The sequence below is a fragment of the Penicillium verhagenii genome (genome assembly GCF_028828195.1).
Source record: "Penicillium verhagenii strain IBT 33310 chromosome Unknown utg000008l_segment0_segment0, whole genome shotgun sequence".
NCBI classification, from domain to species: Eukaryota; Fungi; Ascomycota; class Eurotiomycetes; order Eurotiales; family Aspergillaceae; genus Penicillium; species Penicillium verhagenii.
Window position 1 is genome coordinate 1,991,620 of NW_026643172.1, and position 22,119 is coordinate 2,013,738.

The window sequence follows — 22,119 nt, forward strand, 5'->3', positions numbered from 1 at the left end:
CAATAATGAACAAGTATCCGGTGCCATGCAACCAACTCCTGGCTCTCTATGCAATCATAAGACATGATAATGATGTGTAAGCTTCTGGATTATGACCAGGGCCTCAAAAGATGACTGCCAACTGGAGGGCTAGTCTCTTCTGGCCTTAAGCTGTGGTGAAGCTGGCCAAAGGGTGTTCTTTCCGTCTCGTTGCGGAGAACAATTAATGTACTCTTCTTGTATGTTGAGAGTATTCATTTGAAGGGTCGGGGTTCGTTTCTCGTAGATGGCGTTTCAGTCGATCAAAAGCTTTTTCTGGTTGGCGACCATGGCGACGCCGATGTAACTAAGGGCATTGGGATCGCTGGGGCGCACGATCGAGGGGAGTGGCAGCATTGGGTTATCGGGGTTGACATGGGCTGCGTCTCGAGCAGCTTGTTCGATCGCCTCCATTTCCTCTTTGCAACCAGCGTGGTCAAGTGGGCAAACCACAATAGGTTGTCGGATAGTAATATCTCGTGCAGATGTTAAGTGAGCCTAAATAATGGTGAGATAAAAGTTGCTTCCGCTTCAAATATAAGCGACTTACCCGAACTGTGAGGTAATACTCAATTTTATACAAACTGCCAGTAGTCGTGAACCCGCTAACGCCGTACATGGGAAATGCTGTGCGATTGCGAGGCAAGATCCCTTCCGAGTCCCGCATGTCCTTTGCGGGAAATACCAGACCCATATTCGTCAGGTATCCCGACTGGGGTAATCTTACTCCTACAGGATCGGTCTTCTTCGCCAACGTCTTGACCTTGCGCTGAGGCTCATCACCCTCGTGATTGTAGATGATCTCCTCGTCGATACCAATCGTGATCTTGTTGATAGTGACTTTGCGGGCTTTACCCATCCAATCTTGATTCGGCGACAGCTTCACATAGACGCTGACGGGATCTAGTGGTCCATATGACCACCGTGGGAGTGAGATGGCGAGGGTGACCAAATGGTCAGATACTCGCTCTGCCGACTCGGGCCGGTTATACATGCCAAATGTAGATAGTGTGTCGTAGCGGGCGATCGGAACTGGAAATGTGTATTTGCGTTGTTCGGAATGACCTTGCTGCACCATGACCATCATTTCATAGAATGTCTCGGCAGTACGGCTGGGCAGCTGCAAGCTTGCTGGGGGTACCCGTCGCGAAGAATCGCGGCCCCCACGGCCAAATGGAATGAATAGTACAAATGGCAGATCCATGGCGATAACTTCTTCATGTTCTTTCCCAGCAGGACAGCGAAACAACAACATTTCTTTGCCGACGATCTCTGTGAGTTCTTTGCGAGGTGGAGCAAGGCGCTTCTTCGTTACGGAGTCGGCCGATGGGTGGATAGTCTCGCGGCGGAGGAGTGAAATAGTAACGAGGGAGACATTGACGGGCGCAGATATGCCAACACTTGGGCGAATCTCTACTTTACCTTCGATCCGAGGCTAGATGGGATGAGTGGTCAGCCTCGTTGACAAAGCAAGCTGAGCTCGGGTCTCTCCCTTCAGCCGCAACAAGGCGGAGAGTATTTGTGTATAGGTTAGGGCGCTTAGCTTACCATGGTCGCAGAGATGCCTGGATAGCCGATCAGGAAATTGCCATTCGCAGGGCCTGAAACGCGCACGAAGGCGGCCATCTCGATAGCGGTGTTCCCGCACCACCATGGGCACGCGGAGGGGGCACAATGAAGTTGTGGGGAACCTGCGAGCTAGACCGGGGCCGTGTCGCACGGTTCATATGGATCGATGCGGGTGTTGTCTGGATTCCGGGATTTTCTGAATGTTTTTCCCGGGGTGTTTTATTTAGTTGAGATCTGCTTGAGAGATGCAGAGACTCTAGGGTTTGGAACAGGAGAGGTGTGGAGAGCGGTCGGGAATCGCAGATTAGCTTAAATGGTTCATGTGGGGGGGAGGGAAAGGGAAAAGAATGGCAAGAGAGACCAGTAAAGGGCGAATCCCAGCCCCATAATCCATTTTACCGCTAACTGAGCCTCGATTGCATCATTACTGTCTAGACGAGCTAGACTCTAGCCATATCATGTATACTACTATATACAGTATTCAACAAAGACATATGGATTTAAAAACTAGCCATGTTTACATTGATCTGCCGATGGATACAAGGGATCAATTCTTTTCCACTTGGCTACATGTTCTCATACACGTCATAGACTCTATACTAGACTTATCACTTCATAGTAGAAGATTCCAAATATCCACCAAGACTAAAAGAAAAAGTTCAACAAAGACCTGAAAAATAAAGAAATTGACTTTGAAACGAACAGAGAAGTAAAGTACTAGTATACAATCCTGCATAAACAAAAAAGAAAAAAACAAAAAATCTAGAGTACCATGGACGCTATGACCAAAGTATGCTTTGATTTCGCTGGTTCCGGACTCTTCGGTTGCCAGGCGACACATGACGCTCCCAGCCTCATCTACATCTACACCATTGACAATTTGAACCCCACCACGTTTTCCCTCTACCTTTGAAGCCAGCCATTCTACCAATACTCTCACGCTTTTCTTTTCTGTATCAAGACTTCTCAAATTGCAATACTCGAATTCTCCACTGCACATTAACGCTATGCCACCCCGCCGTCGTGCAGCTGCCAAGGCGCAGTCAGCTATTTCCTTCGGTACTCAGTCCCGGGTCACCAAGCCAGCAACCACTCCAGTCACTCAAAATAAAGGAAAGAACCTCGATGCGACTACGCTCCTGAAGACCGAGAAAGCTGCATCCGTTACTCCCGAACCTCAACATGATGTTGCCACCGAGCCATCGAAACCCCGCATTACCGAGTTAGCTGTGCGCCAGCCTGCGCAACCCAAGCACATTCAAACAGAAGAAGAGAAACGGGCATTGAAGCTGTCCTTGAAAGATATACAGAAACACTGGAGAGAGCAAAGTGGTCGTAACTCAATTCGAGGTGAGTTTGGCGTTGAAGCTCCTTCACCAATGCCGAAGAAGTGAGTACTGACGCATCTACATCACTGTAGTTCACCATGAGGACGTGAAGCTAGAAGAGAAGGTCCTTCGAAATTTCGATCTGTCTAGTCAATATGGGGTATGTACTTGAGCTTGCGATCCACGTCAAACCTGTCATACTGTATACTGACGAATTTCTAGCCGTGTATCGGTATGGATCGGACTCAGCGGTGGCGCCGTGCTCAAAGATTAGGCTTGAGCCCGCCGATCGAGGTTTTGGCGATTCTCTTGAAAGGCGATCTAAATGAGCAGTCCCACATGGAGGAGCTAGTCTCTTGACCACGAGTCGAGACGAATTTCATAACCAAGCTTTTTTTTTTTTTTTTGAATTCTATTATTAGCAGTGAGATACCAATACACAATGGGGATTTCCCCAATCGGCATATAACAGATGCCAGAATAGCGCAATTTTCTCAGGCGCGTGTTAGGATAAATTCAGTTAGGACATCCCTATCGCTCGTTACCGACATCGAATCTCTTTCATTGCAGGTGGCATGGAGGCGCAAGCCACAGGTTTTGGCATGATTAAACCCCCAATTAGAGGGGATTTGATTTGAGAAAAAAAAGTTTCGGTAAAAATGGTTGTTTTAGAAGAATTACATGTATAAGAAGAACGCGGCTCATTGAGGGCATGTGTTTTGATTGTTAATATATACAAAAACGAACCCTAGAGTCACAAGACACATCCAGGGACAGCCCAAATATAAGAAAGAAAAGTCGAAAAATTAGATCATGGTATAGATGCAGGAAATGCATTGCAAAACGTTGAAAACAGATTGAGCGCTTAGTAAGTGCCAAACTGGTAAGTAGCCCAGTTGATAGCAGGACCGTCATCGGCGCCGAAAATCTGGTACTGGTCACGACCCCACTGAGGCTGGTTGATACCATCAATCCAGTCCTCGGTCTCAATGACAAGACAGCCGTACTTGTTAACGTAGGCAGCACCAGGGCTGCCATCCTGTGCCTTGTTGCGCTTGGCCTGGGACTCCTTGGTGGCGATGGTACCATTCTGGCCGTTGCAAGAGTAGATCTGCAAAGCAGCTTGGTTGGTAGTGACATCCAGGCTGATACCGGTGGTATCGGAGGCAAGGCGCAAGGAGGGGACCATGGAGTTCTCAGCGGCGTAGGTGGCAGGACGGTCGATGATCCAGCAGGTATCGTAGCCGGTGCAGTCGGCACCGCACAGACCGGCGGTCTTGTTGATGTCTTGGCCGATAGCCTTGGGCCAGGAGAAGTCCAAGGCACCATCGTAGGCAGTCGCAACGTCTGCAATCTCGCCAGTGGGGACCTCAAGGGTGTCTCCGACGACGAAGCGCTGGGATAGGGGCATCTGCAAGGTGTCCTTCAGGATTGTTTCATCCTTGAAGGCGTTGAGGTTCCAGTAGAGGTGGTTGGCAAGCATGATAGGGGTCTTCTCGGTCAAGGCCAGGGAGATCAGCTTAGTGGTCAGCTGGGGCAATCCCTTGGGGTTCTCAACCGACTTCTCGGTAGAGACGCTGTACTGGGCGTGCGAGATAACCTCGCCGGGGAATCCCTGCCATGCCTCATCCAGGAGACTGAAGGTGATAGACGACGCGTCTTGGGCGGTGACAGTCCAATTGCGCTGGTCATAGCCAACAAAGCCGCCGTGGAGGGTGTCCAGGCCACCGTGCTCATTCTCGGGGATGTGGTAGGTGCTACCATCAATGGTGAAAGTACCGTTCTTAATGCGATTGGCGTAGCGACCCACAACAGCGCCGAAGTAGGTGTGGTTGGTCTCTGAGTCGTGCAGGTACTCAAGCGGGTTGTCGTAACCGACTAGGACATCTTGGGTTTTGCCATTACGATCGGGGACCAACACTGAGGTCAGACGCGCTCCGTAAGGGATGATTGTGACGGTGATGTTGTCCGATGAGATTGTGTACTCCTTGAAGTGAGCAGCATCTGCGGAGGAGCTGCTAGACGCGGTGGAAGCAGAGGGGGCTGCGCTAGCCAGGGCCGACAGGCCGTAAATGGCAGCTGCGACGTTGGACTTGAAATGCATTCTGATACCTAATGTAGCTGTGAAAGCTAAGAAAAGGATACAATAAATGAAAAGAAGTCGAGGAGTGAAGCGTGCAGGACAAAGAAAGGAACGGAAGCAACCGAGGGGAAGGCTGGGCATTTTATGTTGGAAGCCTCCGATACGCAAACAATCATGGGCCAATTCCACGCGCTAGGCTCTACTCCGCATGTGCCGACGCTAGGGGGGCTTCTACGCGTGGGGCAGGAAACCCGGGGTAAGGGTCGATAGATCACGAATTATCCGAAAGCAGGTGAGGAGATTCTGGTCAATCATTGGACTACCGGGGTAAGCTGCTTGGAGAGATGAGGGGGAAGATCCGAGCCCTCTGAGCTAAGGTACACTAAGGTACGTAGGTGGAACCTCCTAAGCTTCCTGGGGCAGAGTCAAAGTGAGCAAAACCAGAGAAAATTAGGGGAAAACGGGGTAAACAAAGGAATGTAAGTTACATTGCGCAAAACTCCGGTGGAGAGAAATGCCACCCCTTGACTGGATCCACCAATCAACTTCTCCCTTAGTCAGTTTGGCTTGTTGGGCCACTGTCGATCTCTGACTAAGCAGGCACTTTTCTTAGTCCAACTTTACTTTGCTTCACTTTACTTCCCTCGTTTAATCTAATTCCATCTCGGTTATGGTTATGTTTATGATTTCTTTCTCTTTTAACCCCCCGGAACATGTCCATTTCAAGCCGCTTCCCGTGGAACAATTTTGGATTTCTTTATCTCGTGGCTTCTAGTCATAAGTTTACGGCATATGCAAGCGGTGCCGACGCACCTCTTCCTTAGTTTGCTTATGAGCACAAATCAAGCCACTTACTTATCTATATGACTTGTTAACCTGCAATTAGCCGAGCCGCTCGGACTGCATCATGTCTATTCGATGCGAGGTAAGCCATGCTACCATAGACGGGAATTCCATGAATTCCCCGGCATACAACCTAGATCTTGCTGGTATGCGGATACATCCGCCTCAGACACCCCCGGAGTACCCGGGCCTCAGAAGAATGATACCTCATATATCTCACTCTCATCAAGGCTGAGATGGACCATCTCGGAGATTTGCAGTTCTGAAATGGAAGGACAGTGAGAGTTTATCAGTTGCTACCACAGACTGATCGTTTCCTCATTTGGTCGGGGTTAATATACTGAAAGGCCCTCCAGATTTATTGGATAGCACCACAAAGGCACGCATGAATAAAGAGAGATCTGAAATCCGATGCCGGTAGTATTTCTTGGCCAGATCTTGAAATCGGGAACCACATGGCACTCGTGGGGGTTCCTCAGATGCATGTGAAACCTGGAAGGGGTGACTGACATGATCGGCATGCAACCATGTAACAAGCTTAGATGCAGCTCGTCTGCCGGCATTAGATCTAAGCTCCTCATCGGTACCTGCTCACATGAAGTGGCCCCTGAATGAACTGACGTACTGCTACCTGTAGGGCTTGTCATTGAATATACCTACTAGTCCGAACATGAGATCGATTCCAAGCGTCGAGTCTTCGGCTATACAGCTTAAACATCCAGCTATGGCATAGACAATGCATGGATCATAGAACGAAACACTTCAAATTAACTCTTCTCTGCCAATCAAGTTCATGGGGGTACACATTGATCGTTTGAAATGTAGTAGGTACTGGTCGACTGGTTTTTAGGTACCTACTAGTAGGTATGCATACCTACCAGACCGCACGAGACCTTCCGGTGCACCAATCATATACGAGGTCCGTGTATACTAGTCTATATTTATTGATGAACTTGAAGATTTCAAGGACATGAAATCCGGGGGTTGCCTCTTTGCGGATGAATCACTTCAATTATGCGTCATGAGAAGGAACTTACAACCATCAATAGATGAAGTCATTCTTGAATCACCCGTAACCGCGTAGGTAGCTGATCTAGTTTACACCAAGGAGTTGGAAGCTGGTATTTTTCACATTCAAGGGCATTTAACGTCAACATTTGAATGCCCCAACTGTCATCGGGACTATTTTGATATCATACCTAGCATCCCATCCTAGGCCATCCAAGCATGACGGAGTGCGAAGTTGATCGAGGAGTGATACAGCCGCGGTGTGACGAGCTATTCCGATCGATCGAAGCCGATTTTGAAGCATCTCAAATCCCAACCGATAAATGGTACCTCACTGCCCTGAGCGCCCTCACCACGACCTCCAAGCCTCATCTAGCAGACCAGCTCTATCTGTATTTAATCGGCCAGGAAAAGTATTCCACCGTTGACGCACGACGGGTACTGATCCAACGCATGCGTGAAACACTATTCAAAGCTATCGTGCTTGTGGGTCTTCCCCGGCCTACTGAAGCACTTATATCGATTAGTCGGGTGGAGCCCGAGGGTGAAGAGGAGCAGAGTTTCACTCGCGATGGATGGCAATGCGACGAATCCAATCGTACACGAGGAATGAACTGGCTACTCAAAATCTACGCTGAAAATCTTACAGCTCTGTTCAGTCTGTTCAAGAGACACCGCGATTGGGGGTTCTGGGTTGGCGAAATTGCCTACGGGTTGCACCTTTCGGATCGCCAGGTTCTTGACGACGTAGACACAGAGTTGGTGGTTTTGCATGCGGTAATGGGTCAAAATTTACCACGGGAAACATACTGGCATATTCGAGGAACAAGAAGAGTCGGAGTCGCCAAAGAAGATGTTCAGATGGTGTGTGATTGTGTACGCAAGGTGTCTGGGTTTTGTGGAGTCGAGCTGGACCAAATCCCGTCTGTTGATGTGGTAGATGCAGAAATGTAATCTGAGGAAGATAGAACAAGAGTTTGTGAGCATTTTGAAAACATTCAACTGAATACGAATTGTTAATTTTCAATGGAAATCAATAAAACAAGGATGCGGGGATGAACCATCGTGGTAGATGTCATATTCAAATGCTATACTGATGCTTACCTAATACAACCGGTCGCAGTGACCGACTCGTGCCGCTTCGGGAGCTTTGTTTATGTGTTGCCCCGCTGTTTTTATCTTGATTACTTTGGTTTATTATTTTAGAATCTCTTGCACTGGAGTATAAGCTCTCAATCCTCCAGCATTCCATAGGGTGCGCTCTCTCCACGCCCCCTAGCGGCACGCGTGCCGAGATTCAACCACCTCGAGTCCCCTCCCCGTCATGTCAATCACGTCGCGCAGCCAAAGCTCCTCCCCAGATGTCCTCGGTCCTCCAGGTGACGCCGAGTATTTAATTTCCTCTCCAATTAAACCCTTTACCGGTCGCCAAAGCTGGATGTCTCCCGCGATCGGCAAACGTCAACTCACACCGGCCAAGCGATCGCGTACGAGCCTCAGTCCCGGGAAGAGCGCGCATTCTATCCGCTTCAATGATATCCTACTTCCCGGTTCACCGAGCAGGAAACTGAACGGTCGCCAAATGTCACTCTCCCCGGAGAGGATCCAACAAGATGGCAACGTGAGCCCGTGGCGTATCCGGGTCACACTCGAGGCAACACAAGATGACGAGAACCAAATCGAAGCTAGCCCGTCGCGCAAACGGCAACGACGACCTTCGACCGTGACGACAATGATTCCTTTGAAAGATGAGCGCAGTCCTTTGATAGAACGGACGCCTGCAAGGAAGCGTGGGCGCCCGCGAAAATCGGACGCTTTGCCCCAGAATGGATCGCCATGGCCAGGAAGCCCAGGACACACCCCCGGCCCAAATGAACCGAGTACAGAGAAAAGGAAACGCGGTCGACCGCGAAAGGATACCCCGAAGCCGAAGCAACTAGAAACAGTCATCGCCGAGGATGCGCCATCACCAGCACAGCCCTGGGGGAATATGAGCCCAATGGATATGACTGCGGACGTTGCGAACGATGCTGGTGCAGGTCGTCAATTAAGCCCGATTAACCTGGCAGTGGATGGAGGCGTGGATAGCGACTCTCTTGGGGCTGACGATTTACCCGTTGCAAACCTCCGCATGCCGACCCCATCACATGGTGAGACTTGGGATCATGCTACCACCCGCGAGTATGGCAGAGCTTCCTATGATACCCCCATTATCGGAGATACAGAGCATCACTTCCAAGATGACGATCGGAATCTAAATTCCACGCCCTCTAAGATGCCATCACCAACTCGAGAAAGGCTAGGCTCATCTACTAGATCATCACGTCGCGGCACAACTTCCTCACCACGCACCTATCCGTCCCCTAGTCCAACTTCTTCGCCTGGCGAGGAAGAGAACGAAGCCCGTGGAGATCGTTTGCATGAAATTGAAGTGACTAATGACCACGCGCATCTTACATCAGATGCGATTGATGACCATGAAGAATTCGATTCTATAATGGAAAGTGAGGGCTTCACAATGGTCTCCTTGGATACCCTCCCCTCGGCCAAACAGTTCGGTCTTGGATCTGGCACCAGAAATGCGACAGACAATGCCGCAAAAATACTCAGAGACCGAGAGAAGGGCCGTATTGGTGAACGGTTGAAGCGCAAGTTGGGAGGGGGCATTGATGATCTACGGAGTGATACTCACAGCTCCGCAAGGCCGAGTCCTTTGGTCCATGGACCTTCTCCCGTCTCTCAAAGCTCACAGCACAATCAATCACAACCAATTCATCCGAAGCGACAAAGTTCATCTCAGGTGCTCTCCTACCCTGACCTTCCTACAGGATTATCACCCGAAAAGCCGCAAAGGCCAGAGGCTGAAACTTACGAAGCCGAAGAAGAAGTTCACTTCCAGCGTGATATTGAGTACGATTCCGATGTGCTAGAGCAGCAAAACCAGGATGAGATGGAAATGGAAGAGGCCAGGATCCAGCAACCGTATTCGATCCAACCGAGACGACGAAATTCGCCCCCAGCGCCCTTCTATAGCCACCATTCTACAGAATCTTCGCCCGAAAAGTCACCCATCCCGGAGGCTGATCTTTATGAGTCCGAAGAAGACCATCACCCTCAGCACGAAATCGAGTATGATGCTGATGAGCTAAAGCAACAAAATCAGCACGAGTTGGATATGGAAGAGGCTAGATTCGAATCATCACATTCTACGAGAAACAATCCGCCCCAATATAGCTCCCCAGGCTTAAGTCCGGCACGAGATTATCGATGGCAGGCAGACCGAGAAGCTGTCAGTCGACATGCAGCAGACCCCAAGAATGCCGCACGGCTCATATACATCAATAGTGATGAAAGCGCCTCTCATCACGAGGAAGCTGATGAAAACTCACTGAAAGATATTCCAAGGTCTGCAGAGTCAGAAATGGAGGGGCAGCCCTTGGATGAGGAACCTCTCTACGAAGCTCTCGATGATGAACCTGAACCTCCATTTAGAAATCTCAATCAATCCCCTCGCCAACATCTATATGAACCCCTTGATGAAGAGCGGGTCGACGATGAACCTGATGAGGAGCCTCTCCATGAGAATCTCAATAGAACTTTCCACCAACCCGTCCACAGACGTTTCCATGAATCCGTCGATGCAGAACCCCTCGTTGAGGAACCGGTCGATGAATTCCCCGAGTATTCGGAGCCGGAAACTAGCCGGGTGCCATTTGACCCTGACCAGCGAGTTGAATCAGAGAATGACGTTGTCGAAGAAGACAATGAATCCGTCGACATTTGGCAACAGGAGGGAGATGCCGAGCCGAGTGTAGAGGATGAGCTGGAATCTACTAGGTCACATCAGTCTAATTCTCGAGAAAGAGATATGGAACCGGAAATGGCCGAGGACGATGGCTTCGATGACATCTGGCAGCAAGAAGCACGAGATGAAAGTTATCTTTCACAGCACTCCGACGATCATGGTTCGCCTGTTCAAGAAAGCAAGAGTCCTTGGCAGAGAATTGCTCGTACCTCAGCACACCAAGACAGCCTGAGCTCATCCCCGGCCTATGTGACGGTAGAGCATGATGACAATCGATACTTCGATCAAACCCACATTCGCAAGCTACGCGACCAAGAGGTTGATCTTTCTGCTCTATTGGCAGAAGATGATACCCCCAACCGAGCCCGTTACTACAATGCAACAAGTACTCCCCGAAGTATCTTACGTCGACCTGGCCCTCAAAGCTCCATTTATGGCTCTGCAATGAAATCTGTTTCGCGAAAGACCGAGAAAAGAGTCCGCCTCCAGCCTATCTCGCAAAGCCCGGAAAGGTATTCAGAAGCCAAGATGGACTCGCCTGTTGCGCTTCAAAACTCACAATTCGATTCTCCACCGAAGGAAACTCATGCCAATGGGAGCGTTTCTGACTCTGGGCTTCATGATAACGAGTCAGTACATGACACCACGACTACTCCAAAGCATCCGCGTGCAGAAGAAGAGCCTGAAGCAACCTGGTTCCAGCGAATTACCAGCCTGACTCCGAGATGGCTCAAAGCCCCGCCCAAGTCCCGCTATGACGATACTTCTAGCGAGGCTTCCGAAGGAGAACCGCAGTACGAGGAAAGTGACCAGGAAGAACCTGAGATTCTTCAATCGGCACCCGAGATCCGGGAGGAATTTGAGCACGACCCTCCTTCCAGCCCATCGCACCAATCATCCGACAGACAGGTGGACGAATCGGCGGATTCCCCACCCATGGACGAGGACGATCACCTGCCTTCTATTGAAGAGGACGTGGAGGATCCTTGGATTCAAACAGAGGTACCTGACGATGCTATTGATGACAATGCCGCGGTTGATAATGATAAGCTGGAGCGACCGAGCTCGCGACCGAGACCCCTTGCGGTGTTTGGCTACTTTTCCGATGCTCATTATAATTCTCTTCGGCGGATCTACCGAATGGCAAAGCGACATCCCGAACGCTTCCCATACTTTGATGCGCCCGGACGCGCTGGGATTATGGGTGACTGGATGTGGACCTCGGATGGACATCACGGGGTACCTATCACCGAAGTGCAATTTGCCGTGATTGATCGCTTCGTACATGAACTCTCACACGCTGACATTGAATATGGCGGCAGTGGGCAGGTAGATTGGACTGAAGCTGATCTACATCGGAGACTCATTAGTATTATTATTGGTGAGCAAATCCGAGAGGAGCGCAAGGCGAAGACAATCCGCGGAACTTCAGTTGATACATGGAGAGGAGCTTGAAATTTTTTTTTTCAATTATTTGAGCATTCGGGAGGGCTTTCTTTTCTTTTCACCTATTTGTTTGTCCTTGGCAACGGAGTCGGTTTGTTTTTCAATGCGACTGCAAAATTCTCCTTTATGATTCCCTCAAGGCTATGGATTTACTATGGAGTACCTTGAACATTTGAATATCCCATTTTTAGCGTTCTATCTGATACCTACTTCAAATGTCATTATGAAAGAAAGAAAAATTTCGAACATTGGGTACAATTAGTTTGCCACTTGTATGCATCGCTGATCGAAGCCACTGATCACATCCTTCATGTGGATTTGGGCTTGCAAACATTCAATATTGACGTCGAATAATGCATGTCCACCAGACGAGCATCAACCAGACCAACCCCTGCAAGTCGATCCCTTGTTTTTCCGAACGATAACGGCAGAACAAAATATGATGTATGTACATATCATATTTCTCCAGCGGAAGAGACTCGGCATTCGTCATAATCTGAAACCCGCGTATGATCTAGGTCTACAATGGAATCCAGTATGACCCTCATTTCTATCATGACGACTGGACTCGACCTCGACTCTGTAACAACAACACCGCACGACTGGTTTTCGCTATCTATGGGCTACACAGGAACCTCAAGGTACAAGGGAGGCTACACCTGTCTACACAGCAGCACGGACACCAAGGTCCAAGTTGGAGTCTGGACCAAGACTGCAGGCTTATTGAATTGGGCCAGACCAACCAGGGGGAGACCGGGGGTATGTACTCGCACTCGCGTGGCCAAGTATCTGATGTACATTGGGCTCTTCCCCACTCTCGTACAAGGAGCTGCACGTTCGTTTTCGTCGCAATCGGTCCGTGAGCAAAGTGCCACTTGGTCGAAAAGGGAAGCCGGAAAGATGGCAAAGTTCCCCTCCCCTTGTTGACCTCGTTCTAGAACGTATATATAAGAAGTGTGCCGTGCGCCTTGCAGGGAACCAAAACTTATATACCAGGCTTTCAAACCTATTCCTGCCACGCATTGAAGCAATCAAGCTACTCTGCTCATTCAGCGACACATACTACACATCTAATACTTAATCAGAAACAATGGCCGTCCTCACCATTGTCCAACGAGCCATACCCTTCCCCTGGAAAAGACGATCCTCCGCAACCAGCACAACCAGCAAAGGCAAAGAAAAGGAAGAAGAACTCGACTTCGAACTCAATCTCGATCATGATTCGGATCTTTACTTCCATGAAAAGTCCCCCGGCACCCAATTTGCCGCCATACCCCGTCCATCCATGCACAGTGACGTCTCCGACACCCTGCATGTAGCGGTGAAGCAGAGTCCAGGTCCAGACCAGACAATCGACCCCCACGCATCGTCCAGTGAATTTTCCGACTGTGACTCTGATTCGGAATCAGAGATTGACCAACAAGAGGCCTCCTCTTCGTCGTCGCGTGCGCGGTTCGGGCGCATGGTTAACTGGGCGAGTATTGTTCGCAGCCGATGCCGGTGGACGCAAGAACAGGAGAAGGAACTTCAGGGTGCGGAGAAGCAGTTGGCACGGTGTCAAAGAGCCTGGAGCTCTGAGCAGGAATTATGGCTGTCATATGTATGTTTGCTTATCCCCCTTTGCCCCCCTCGTCCCCCGTTTCAGTTCTGTTGTTTCCTTTGCTTGCACAAAGGTACTGGTACTATCTCGTAAGAGTATAGAGTGGAGGGTGGGCTATACACATACACATGATAGTCATTCATTCCCATTGTAAACATGGAACTTACAGAGGTTACGATATACTAATTTGTGATATCTGTGGTTTTTTCCGCTGCTAAGATCCAAGTTTTGCGCGAAGAAAAAGAAGCCCATGAAGGCTTTATGCTGATGCGACTGAAGCAGCAGGAAGATGAGCGAAGCCAGTTTCGCAAGGTCTGGAAGAGACGTCGATCTATTGAGAGCGCACTTGAAGAGAAGGAGAAGGAGAAGGAGAAGGAGAAGGAGCGAGAAAAAGAAAAGCAAATCACTCTCATGGTGAAAGGAAACATCAACGGTCTTCAGAAGCTTCGTCGACTGCAGCTCGGATATCTAAGTCCTACTAGTTTAGTGACCAAGTCACCGGCAGTAACATGTCAAGCCTGAAATGAGATGACTATCAGTTCTTTCACTAGAAAAAACTCCAAGTCCAACATATACGTATTGTTCAATAATACTACCGCATCTATACAAATTATAGAAGATCCGACCCATTGGTTTGAATATTCTACCTCGCCGCCGCCAAATGCTTACTCCCCTCCCTCCCATGCGTCCTATCCACACCCCCATGCGGCCACTTCCTAAACAAATCCCCAACCATATCAACAGGCGCAGTCAACAAGCCCACCGCCGTCTCAAAAGGCGGTTTACTCGGCGTCAACGGGTGCGCCCTCGACGGCAAAAACCTCTTCATCCGATCCAAAGACCCCGCCAACGCCTCACTATCCTCCCTCGACAACGCCTCCTCAAGCAGCACCAGATCCTCCTCCTCCTCGCGCCTCACATGCACCCGTAGATCCTCCGCAAGCGCCTCCAGCGTCGGCGCAAAGCGCGGATCCGTACAAGGCAGTCCCTGGAACATCTTCAATTGCTCCTTGATCTCGCGGTGCTCGGCGCGGTTCTTGTCCGCGAGGACCTGTCCGTGCCGGACATGTTTTGCGATGGCCGGGTAGACGAGTAGCTCTTTGCCGATTGTGTTGCGGGCTAGTTCCCAGGTGAACTGGTTTTGGTAGCGGGATTGTTCGTCCGAGTCGATGGAGTTGAGGATCTTGTGGCTGTGGGATTGGAGCTCGGCGTGCTCGTGTTTGAGGAGGGGGAGGATGCGCGAATGGACTTCTGGTGTTGCGGCTGCGTTGGTGAAGGTGCGTAGCGTTGGGCTGATGTTGCCGTGGAGAAGGCTGAATTGGTCGTTGTATTTGGGTTGGGGGCCTGGAGAGGCGGTCGTTTTGTCTGTGATGCCGGCCCTGGAGGTGAGGAGAGGGCGGACTGAGCGGAGGGGATGGATGAGGGGTGTGTATTTGAACATAGGGGTATATACTAGTAGGGGTTATTTGATGGTTTGATTTTCCTTTGTGTTTGTTTCGAGAAAAGAAGTTTTGGAGATAGTGAAGCAGATGGCGAATTCGGTCATTACTCCCGTGCAAGTCATTATGATGATATCTAGCCCTAATTCCAGTGGGGTTGAGTTATAAATTAATAAATAGAAGCTTGAAGCTCATATCCAAAGTGTAAAAATTCAATTGTGATTTCTTTTCTTCCATTGTTATGCTTCAAATTGCGCAAGCTATACTAAATATCAAAAACGATCTATACTCCTTCCCAATGTAACTGAAACCAGAAAGACTCAACAACTTAATGAAACCCGTCTTTTAAGCAATTTGTTCAACAAATTCAATAAATCAGCCAAAAACCAAAGCCCGAACCTCAATACTCTCTCTCGGCCTCGCTCCAGCGGGTGTCCTCTCATCCCAAAACGCCGTATGAGGCACCCACTGCGCCACATCGCCATCCCTCAACCCCTTCGAATCCGAACACTTAAGCAACAACCGCTCATCACCCGTCATACCAGACCAGTAATGCCACTTTTGACCCGCATTATGCTTCACGCCCATGGTCTCGCCCGTCCGATCCGGGTACCGAAGCTGAACAGGCACCAAATCATCCGGATCGACCGATTCCGCCGACGCAAAAGCCAACGGCGACGACTGCACCGGCTCTCCAGCCTCCGCGCTAAGCGGGCGCCAGACGTTCACAATCCTGTATCTGCCCTTCAGCAGAGCCTCGGCTTCCGCTGGATCGGGAACATGGAGACGGACGCGGGCTTCCGCTGCGCGCGGGGTTTGGTCCACGTGTACGAGGGTGACGGGCTTGCGGTGCGCGGAGGCCTTGTCGCGGCGGATTGTGTGGTCGAAGAGGACGATCTTGTGGGCGCCTGGGATGGAGTTGAGGAGGAGAGATTCGACTTCTGGGTAGTATATTTCTTGGACGAGGGCGTCGGAGTCGAAAGTTTCGTATGTTGTTTTGGAGGAGATGTTTTGGAGGGTTTGGAATGAGTCTTTGTCGAGGGTGAAGGGGTTTCCGGCGCCGCGAATGTCGCTTAGCGAGACTTTGTGGTCGACTCTGCCGTAGTTGTACTGGGGTTGGCCGGCTGGTGGTTCGCTGACGTAGGCGAAGGGAACGGAGTTATCGGCTGGGGGTGTGTAGAAGGTCAAGGAGGCGGTTGTTGGGCCGCGGGGTACGTAGGATGAGTCTGTTGTGATGGTGGTGGTGGTAGTGGTGGTGACGACTGGGGCAGCTGTTGTAATGGTGGACATATTGAAGGTTCAAATTGATGGTGAAAGATGTATAGTACTAAGTATAGAGTAGATCAACGGTGCGGGTCCCGGGAACTATGCCGATCCTAGGTGTGGAAACGCAGATGGAGTCAAGTATAGTGTGCTGTTAATGAGAAGAAGAGATAATAACAGACAGCACTTGAGATTATAGAGTTATTTATACCTCCAAACATTTGAAAGATGCATTTCCAATCCAACCTTCAGATGTGAATTAGTGATCAACATTGGGGCATCGTATTTGTAATCTCGCCGCGGATAATGCGGAGAAGCGGGTAGTTGGAAGTTACTGTAACTTACATGATTACATGATTGATTATGACCCCATACTCGGCCCGGATCACCTCATCTTTTAACTTAAGTTATGGAGTACTTGAGATTGACCTCACATGGATAGACTCAGCCGAGGGTTACGAACAAGAGCTCAATTGGAAAGAATGGAGATCTCCCGGAATCTGGGGAATTTGATAGGTCGAAAACGCGGGGATCAACAGGACGGCAGCGAACGACGGCAAACCGACTTCCGCCAGATCTTCCGGTTCTGTCTTCCGCATATCTTTGGAACTCCACTTAGCTTTGCGTCATTTCAAGACTAATTTAATGTTCCACTATATAAGGCTTCTTCTGGTATCCATCTTGGAAGTTTGGAAAGATCAGATTTCTTCCATCCTCAGTTTTCGTTTTTTGGGCTTTGTCTTTGTCAAATCTCAGCTCAACATGACCAACATTTACCGGTCGCATTATCCAGATCTAGACATCAAATCGCAAGATCTGATCTCTTACATTTTCTCCAACCCATACAACACTCCTCATGATCGACCCATTTACATCGATGCGCAAACGGGGAAGCAATATACATACGGAGAGGTGATTCAACGCACTCGCTCTCTAGCATACGGGCTGCAACAAAGTTTCGGTCTCCGAAAGGACGATGTCATAGCTTTGTTCAGCCCAAATAGCATCGAGTATCCAATTGCATGCTATGCGATCGTGGGTTCTGGCGGTCTCGTGGCCCCAACTAGCGCTGCTTTAACAGCGCTTGAGTTGAATGCACAGCTGAAAACAAGTGGAGCCCGCTTCGTCATCGCGCATTCAACGCTGCTTGAAACCGCTCGGAAGGCAGTAAAAGGAACAGCCGTTGAAAAGATCATTCTCCTAGATGGGCCATATCCTGTCGATGGTCAGGCGACATGCGAGCATCTCGCGAGCACATTTCCCGAGGGTACTCTTACGACAGTTTCCCCCGCCGACGCTGCCAAGAGACCCGTCTTTATTTGCTTTTCTTCTGGCACATCAGGACCAGCCAAGGGCGTCGTCTCCACCCACCAGAATATTGTCGCCAATCTCCATCAATGGCGAGCTATCATGTTCGAGACTGGTTCCCCCTCACAAAGACCACAGCGGCACACCGCCGTCGCGTTCCTGCCATTCAGCCACATTTTTGGTCTTAGTCTGTATATGTGCCAGTGCATGGCCTGGGGCACTTCGGTCGCGGTTCTCGCCAAATTTGATCTTGACATGTACCTCGGATGCATCGAAAAGTATCAGCCTGACGAGCTGGCATTGGTGCCTCCAATTGCCCTAATGCTAGTGAAGGATAAGCGGGTCGCCAATTACAATCTTCGCAGTGTGAAGCGAGTCATGTCTGCGGCTGCCCCTCTCACCAGTGAACTTGCCGCGGCCCTGGAAGCCAAATTCCAAACCTTGTTCCAAACAGAGGTGTTTATCACACAGTCTTGGGGTCTTACCGAGACCTCTCCTTTGGCGACTGGCATTCCCAATGACAGAATGGATAAGCGCGGATCGGGCGTCGGAGTCATCGCACACAACATGGAATTCCGATTCGTGGATCCTGAGACTATGAAAGATGTAGTTCCCAACGCCGATGGGTCGACTCCCTCGGGAGAGATCTGGTGCCGGGGACCGAACGTGACCTCGGGCTACTATAACAATGAGGAGGCAACCAAGAGCGCCTACCACACTGAGCCTGATGGAAGCAAATGGTTCCGTACTGGTGACATTGGAGCCATCGATAAGGAGGGGTATATCGCTATTCACGATCGCATCAAGGAGATGATCAAATACAAGGGTCTTCAGGTCATTCCCAGTGAGCTGGAGGGGAAATTGATTGAGCACCCCGATATTGAGGATGCAGGCGTTGTGGGCATGTGGGCTGATGAGAAAGCCACGGAACTTCCTGTTGCTTTTGTGGTCCTTCGTCAGCAGGCAAAGTCCAATGATGTGAAAGCCGTCACCGAGAGAATTAACTCATGGTTGAATCCGAAGATCGCGAATCACAAAAGACTTCGTGGTGGTATCTTTGTTGTAGATCAAATCCCGAAGAGTCCCAGTGGCAAGATTCTGCGACGACAACTCAAGGATTTACTCAAAAGCAAAGCGCCAAAGGCTCAGTTATAGGGGACTAGTAGATAATTCCGGATTTGTCATATTCTGTCCATAATCGAAAAATTGAATCATCAATAAATAATTTACTTCAACGTTACATGCATAGTACGAAGTCTTGTTAGATGGCCTTATATAAGACTTATTCACTCAAGTGCTGCTATGGTGGGCACGGGCACTACAAAGGGTTCCTTTATCTTGTTATCCTTCTCTTCCTTCTTTACACTCTCCACACTTTCGCACTTCGTCTTCTTACCTTCCCCTTGAGAATTATAAACAGACCCCAACCAAGGTATTGTCTTCTGCTCACGTTCTCACTTCTCATATTCCTATGTACCTTGGAGTATGTTACTGACTCCCGACTCACTTATTTCTTTCCTGTATCTTGGGAGATAGGGGTTTCAAATAAGTAAATTGGAAAGATCATTTTTCTGTTAAGCCAGAGATTGTGCTCCTGGCCCCTGGGAAGGATTAGACACCTTGGTGCCTTTGGAATTAGGCAACGACGGCTGTCTCTATGTTTATCCCAGACGATTTTTCTCGTAGAAACATCAATTTCAACATTTCATTTATTAGAACCAGTTGACGGTAACAGCTGAAGTGCTAAGTTGAGCATCAAAATGATTGTGTCCAGCATAATCTGAACGACATCTGGACATTCTCAACCTCAATCCCGATCTACCCGTGCCGAAGATTGTTGAAGCACCACAATATTCAATATTGGGTTCCCCGCAAAAGCCCCACATGACTTGGATTGACAATTTGGGACAAATGGATCCTTTGAATCTCCCAAGAAATACTATGGTGGATATCCCGGGAGTTGAGACCAGCGTCATTAGCCGGGGTCTACTCCTACCTCTCTCTGATTATTGACGTTTCTACATATTCCCCATCACCAAATTCCATCACAATGGCAGCCCCAGAAGTCCACCACGCATCCCTGAATGCCACATTCAAGGGCATCGAACGAAACTATGAAGGTTTACCGATTCATCAATTTCTAGGAATCAAATATGCCAGTGTTCCTGCACGGTTTGAAAAAGCCAAGCCCGTAGAGGGCTTTGCGGGGGCCGTTATAGATGCTACCAAATATGGGTATGTTAACACTTTGTATATTTCTAGTCTTCAATTCCCATTACTGACGTTCAAAATAGTCCACGTTGTCCCCAGGCTGATGTGGATGTTCGTCATCTTCTCCGAATCCCTGAGGACTTTGTTATTGCACCGGAGCCCGAGGATGAATTCGAATGCTTGAACCTGGAGATTACTTGTCCTCCAGTATCGACTGCGGACCCTTTGCCCGTGCTCGTCTGGATCCATGGTATGTTCTCATCAACTCTTCAAATGTATTCTTACTTTGTATAATGCTAACATGCGTTTTAGGTGGTTCTCAGATTGTGACTTTTTGCTCAGCTGCTTCCAAGATCTGTGGTAAGTTGAGAACATACATGATTTCGGTCGAAACGATAGCTAATCGCAATTCCAGATCCAACAAAAATTATCGCGGATTCCATCAGAGCGGGAAAACCTATGATTTTTGTGTCTATCAACTACCGGTTGAATATCTTCAGTTTTGGCGATGGAAAAGAGAAGAACCTCGCTCTCAAAGATCAGCGGATTGGTATTGATTGGGTGCGCAAGAACATAGCCTCATTTGGCGGCGACCCCGTAAGTACCAATTTTCTTGTTTCGTTTCGATGAATCCACTATTAACTTTCACCAGAGCAATATCACTCTTTCAGGCGAAAGTGCCGGAGCCATCTATACCCATGCGCATCTGATTACTGGACCACCAGTTAAGCGGGCGGTATTGGCTTCTGGAACCCTTTATCTATCATCTCCTCTACCAGTCGAGAGGGGAGATGGACTGATTAAAGCGTTGGATGCCAAAGTTCAAGAGTTGGGCCAGTCTTCACTTCGATCCTCCTCTGTTCCTGTCTTGATTCAGGCGCTCAAGGAATGCAATGTGAACACCATGTGGATCCAGGAAGAGCCAGAATTGGAGAATTGGGAGACTAGACCAGAACAAGTGGATGAACTGATGATCGGCGATACCGAGTATGAGGTAAGTTACACTGACTCTTTTTATGATCGATATGGCATTGACGCTCCATACAGTCAGTGATCTGGCGCAATGGTGTCGAACTTTTGGATGGCGAGACCATTTCTTCCGCATTCAACCAGAACCAAGAATGGGGAACAAAGCTTCGCAAGATGTATCAAGTGGTGGCCGATCGCCCGACTGCCGCCAAACTGGGTGCCTTGGATATTGTTAACGATGCACGATACACCTTGCCAGTCGAAGTAGTCTCGGAGAAACTCCGGGCTGCTAACAAGCTCGTTTACAACTATGTTGTCGATCAACCCAATCCATGGCAGCCGTCGAGTCGCGCGCACCACGCCGTGGACTTACTCTTCTTATTTGAGGGCATTGATCTCGGGTTTAATCCCGGCGCACAGACCGTGGGACACGAGATGCGCCAACGCTGGATTGACTTTGTGTCTGGACATGCCCCTTGGTCTAATGACAAGCGATTTGCGTATGGACCTGTCGGAGAGTGCAAGGAAATTAACAAGACACAGTTCTCTGCTCGTCGGCGAGTCGAGCACTGCCAAATTCTCCGAGAAGCTGGTAGTGTTGTCTATATGCCCATTTTGGGGGCCCTCACGGCTGGGCGAATTAGTCTCCTGAACTAGATTAGAAATAGGAAAAATGTATGCGCAGTGTTCAAAGTCGGCACATATTTCCGAGATCGAATACGAGCCACGGAATTTTCCAGATAAAATGTATACATAAATGTTGCCACATATCTCCTATGAAGCTATGGTAGGGGAAATGTAGAGGTTTCGGCAGTTGCTCCTTGGACTCTTTCCCGTCCCTCACTTCCAAGTCTCCAACCGACAACAACGGCTGGAACACGCGACCCACCACATCAACTAAACAATTCAATCCAGACTCAAATCCGGGCTTTGAGTTCATCAAGTGGATTTGGAGAGATTCAGTATCACTCCCCACGCGCCTCACCTCCACACGTTACTCAGACCTGACTCATGTGGGGTCAAGGTCCGCGAATCCAATCGTTGTCGAATTTAAGCCTACATCCGGCTTCCCCACTGGCCCTGGGAACGAATCGCGATCCACTGACCGGGGAGGCCGGCAGAGCGACCTTGTCACTACATGCCGATACTTGCTTGCTCTTTGTATCCGACTTGGTGGTCCGACGCGACAACCCATACAATTGCTCAGCTGAGATCATCCCTAATTTATT

The 22,119-nt window shown here is 49.4% G+C and overlaps 10 protein-coding genes across 10 annotated transcripts; 6 read left to right on the forward strand and 4 right to left on the reverse strand.

Annotated features, from left to right (window-relative positions):
• Nucleotides 1-273: 273 nt before the first annotated feature.
• On the reverse strand, nt 274-1,644 carry N7466_008734 (arrestin C-terminal domain-containing protein; the record flags this gene model as incomplete). The annotated part of the gene is made up of 3 exons (XM_057168123.1): nt 274-516; nt 569-1,453; nt 1,567-1,644. 3 exons carry the CDS (start codon nt 1,642-1,644, stop codon nt 274-276), a joined length of 1,206 nt encoding a protein of 401 aa, XP_057018754.1.
• A 950-nt stretch (nt 1,645-2,594) lies between these two features.
• On the forward strand, nt 2,595-3,275 carry N7466_008735 (putative DNA polymerase delta subunit 4; the record flags this gene model as incomplete). Its single annotated transcript, XM_057168124.1, has 3 exons — nt 2,595-2,937; nt 3,008-3,075; nt 3,138-3,275. 3 exons carry the CDS (start codon nt 2,595-2,597, stop codon nt 3,273-3,275), a joined length of 549 nt encoding a protein of 182 aa, XP_057018755.1.
• Nucleotides 3,276-3,780: 505 nt separating this feature from the next.
• N7466_008736 (aldose epimerase family protein) lies at nt 3,781-5,019 on the reverse strand (the record flags this gene model as incomplete). The annotated part of the gene is made up of 1 exon (XM_057168125.1): nt 3,781-5,019. The coding sequence occupies one exon, from the start codon at nt 5,017-5,019 to the stop codon at nt 3,781-3,783; it is 1,239 nt and encodes a 412-aa protein (XP_057018756.1).
• A 2,049-nt stretch (nt 5,020-7,068) lies between these two features.
• N7466_008737 (uncharacterized protein) lies at nt 7,069-7,803 on the forward strand (the record flags this gene model as incomplete). Its single annotated transcript, XM_057168126.1, has 1 exon — nt 7,069-7,803. One exon carries the CDS (start codon nt 7,069-7,071, stop codon nt 7,801-7,803), a length of 735 nt encoding a protein of 244 aa, XP_057018757.1.
• Nucleotides 7,804-8,173: 370 nt separating this feature from the next.
• N7466_008738 (putative AT DNA binding protein) lies at nt 8,174-12,109 on the forward strand (the record flags this gene model as incomplete). The annotated part of the gene is made up of 1 exon (XM_057168127.1): nt 8,174-12,109. One exon carries the CDS (start codon nt 8,174-8,176, stop codon nt 12,107-12,109), a length of 3,936 nt encoding a protein of 1,311 aa, XP_057018758.1.
• A 1,081-nt stretch (nt 12,110-13,190) lies between these two features.
• N7466_008739 (uncharacterized protein) lies at nt 13,191-14,222 on the forward strand (the record flags this gene model as incomplete). The annotated part of the gene is made up of 2 exons (XM_057168128.1): nt 13,191-13,700; nt 13,920-14,222. 2 exons carry the CDS (start codon nt 13,191-13,193, stop codon nt 14,220-14,222), a joined length of 813 nt encoding a protein of 270 aa, XP_057018759.1.
• A 121-nt stretch (nt 14,223-14,343) lies between these two features.
• Nucleotides 14,344-15,141, reverse strand: N7466_008740 (HHE domain protein; the record flags this gene model as incomplete). Its single annotated transcript, XM_057168129.1, has 1 exon — nt 14,344-15,141. One exon carries the CDS (start codon nt 15,139-15,141, stop codon nt 14,344-14,346), a length of 798 nt encoding a protein of 265 aa, XP_057018760.1.
• Nucleotides 15,142-15,514: 373 nt separating this feature from the next.
• N7466_008741 (putative methyltransferase) lies at nt 15,515-16,429 on the reverse strand (the record flags this gene model as incomplete). The annotated part of the gene is made up of 1 exon (XM_057168130.1): nt 15,515-16,429. The coding sequence occupies one exon, from the start codon at nt 16,427-16,429 to the stop codon at nt 15,515-15,517; it is 915 nt and encodes a 304-aa protein (XP_057018761.1).
• Nucleotides 16,430-17,164: 735 nt separating this feature from the next.
• On the forward strand, nt 17,165-18,865 carry N7466_008742 (acyl--CoA ligase; the record flags this gene model as incomplete). Its single annotated transcript, XM_057168131.1, has 1 exon — nt 17,165-18,865. The coding sequence occupies one exon, from the start codon at nt 17,165-17,167 to the stop codon at nt 18,863-18,865; it is 1,701 nt and encodes a 566-aa protein (XP_057018762.1).
• An 895-nt stretch (nt 18,866-19,760) lies between these two features.
• N7466_008743 (uncharacterized protein) lies at nt 19,761-21,547 on the forward strand (the record flags this gene model as incomplete). Its single annotated transcript, XM_057168132.1, has 6 exons — nt 19,761-19,945; nt 20,005-20,171; nt 20,234-20,281; nt 20,337-20,518; nt 20,574-20,915; nt 20,969-21,547. The coding sequence occupies 6 exons, from the start codon at nt 19,761-19,763 to the stop codon at nt 21,545-21,547; spliced, it is 1,503 nt and encodes a 500-aa protein (XP_057018763.1).
• Nucleotides 21,548-22,119: the final 572 nt, after the last annotated feature.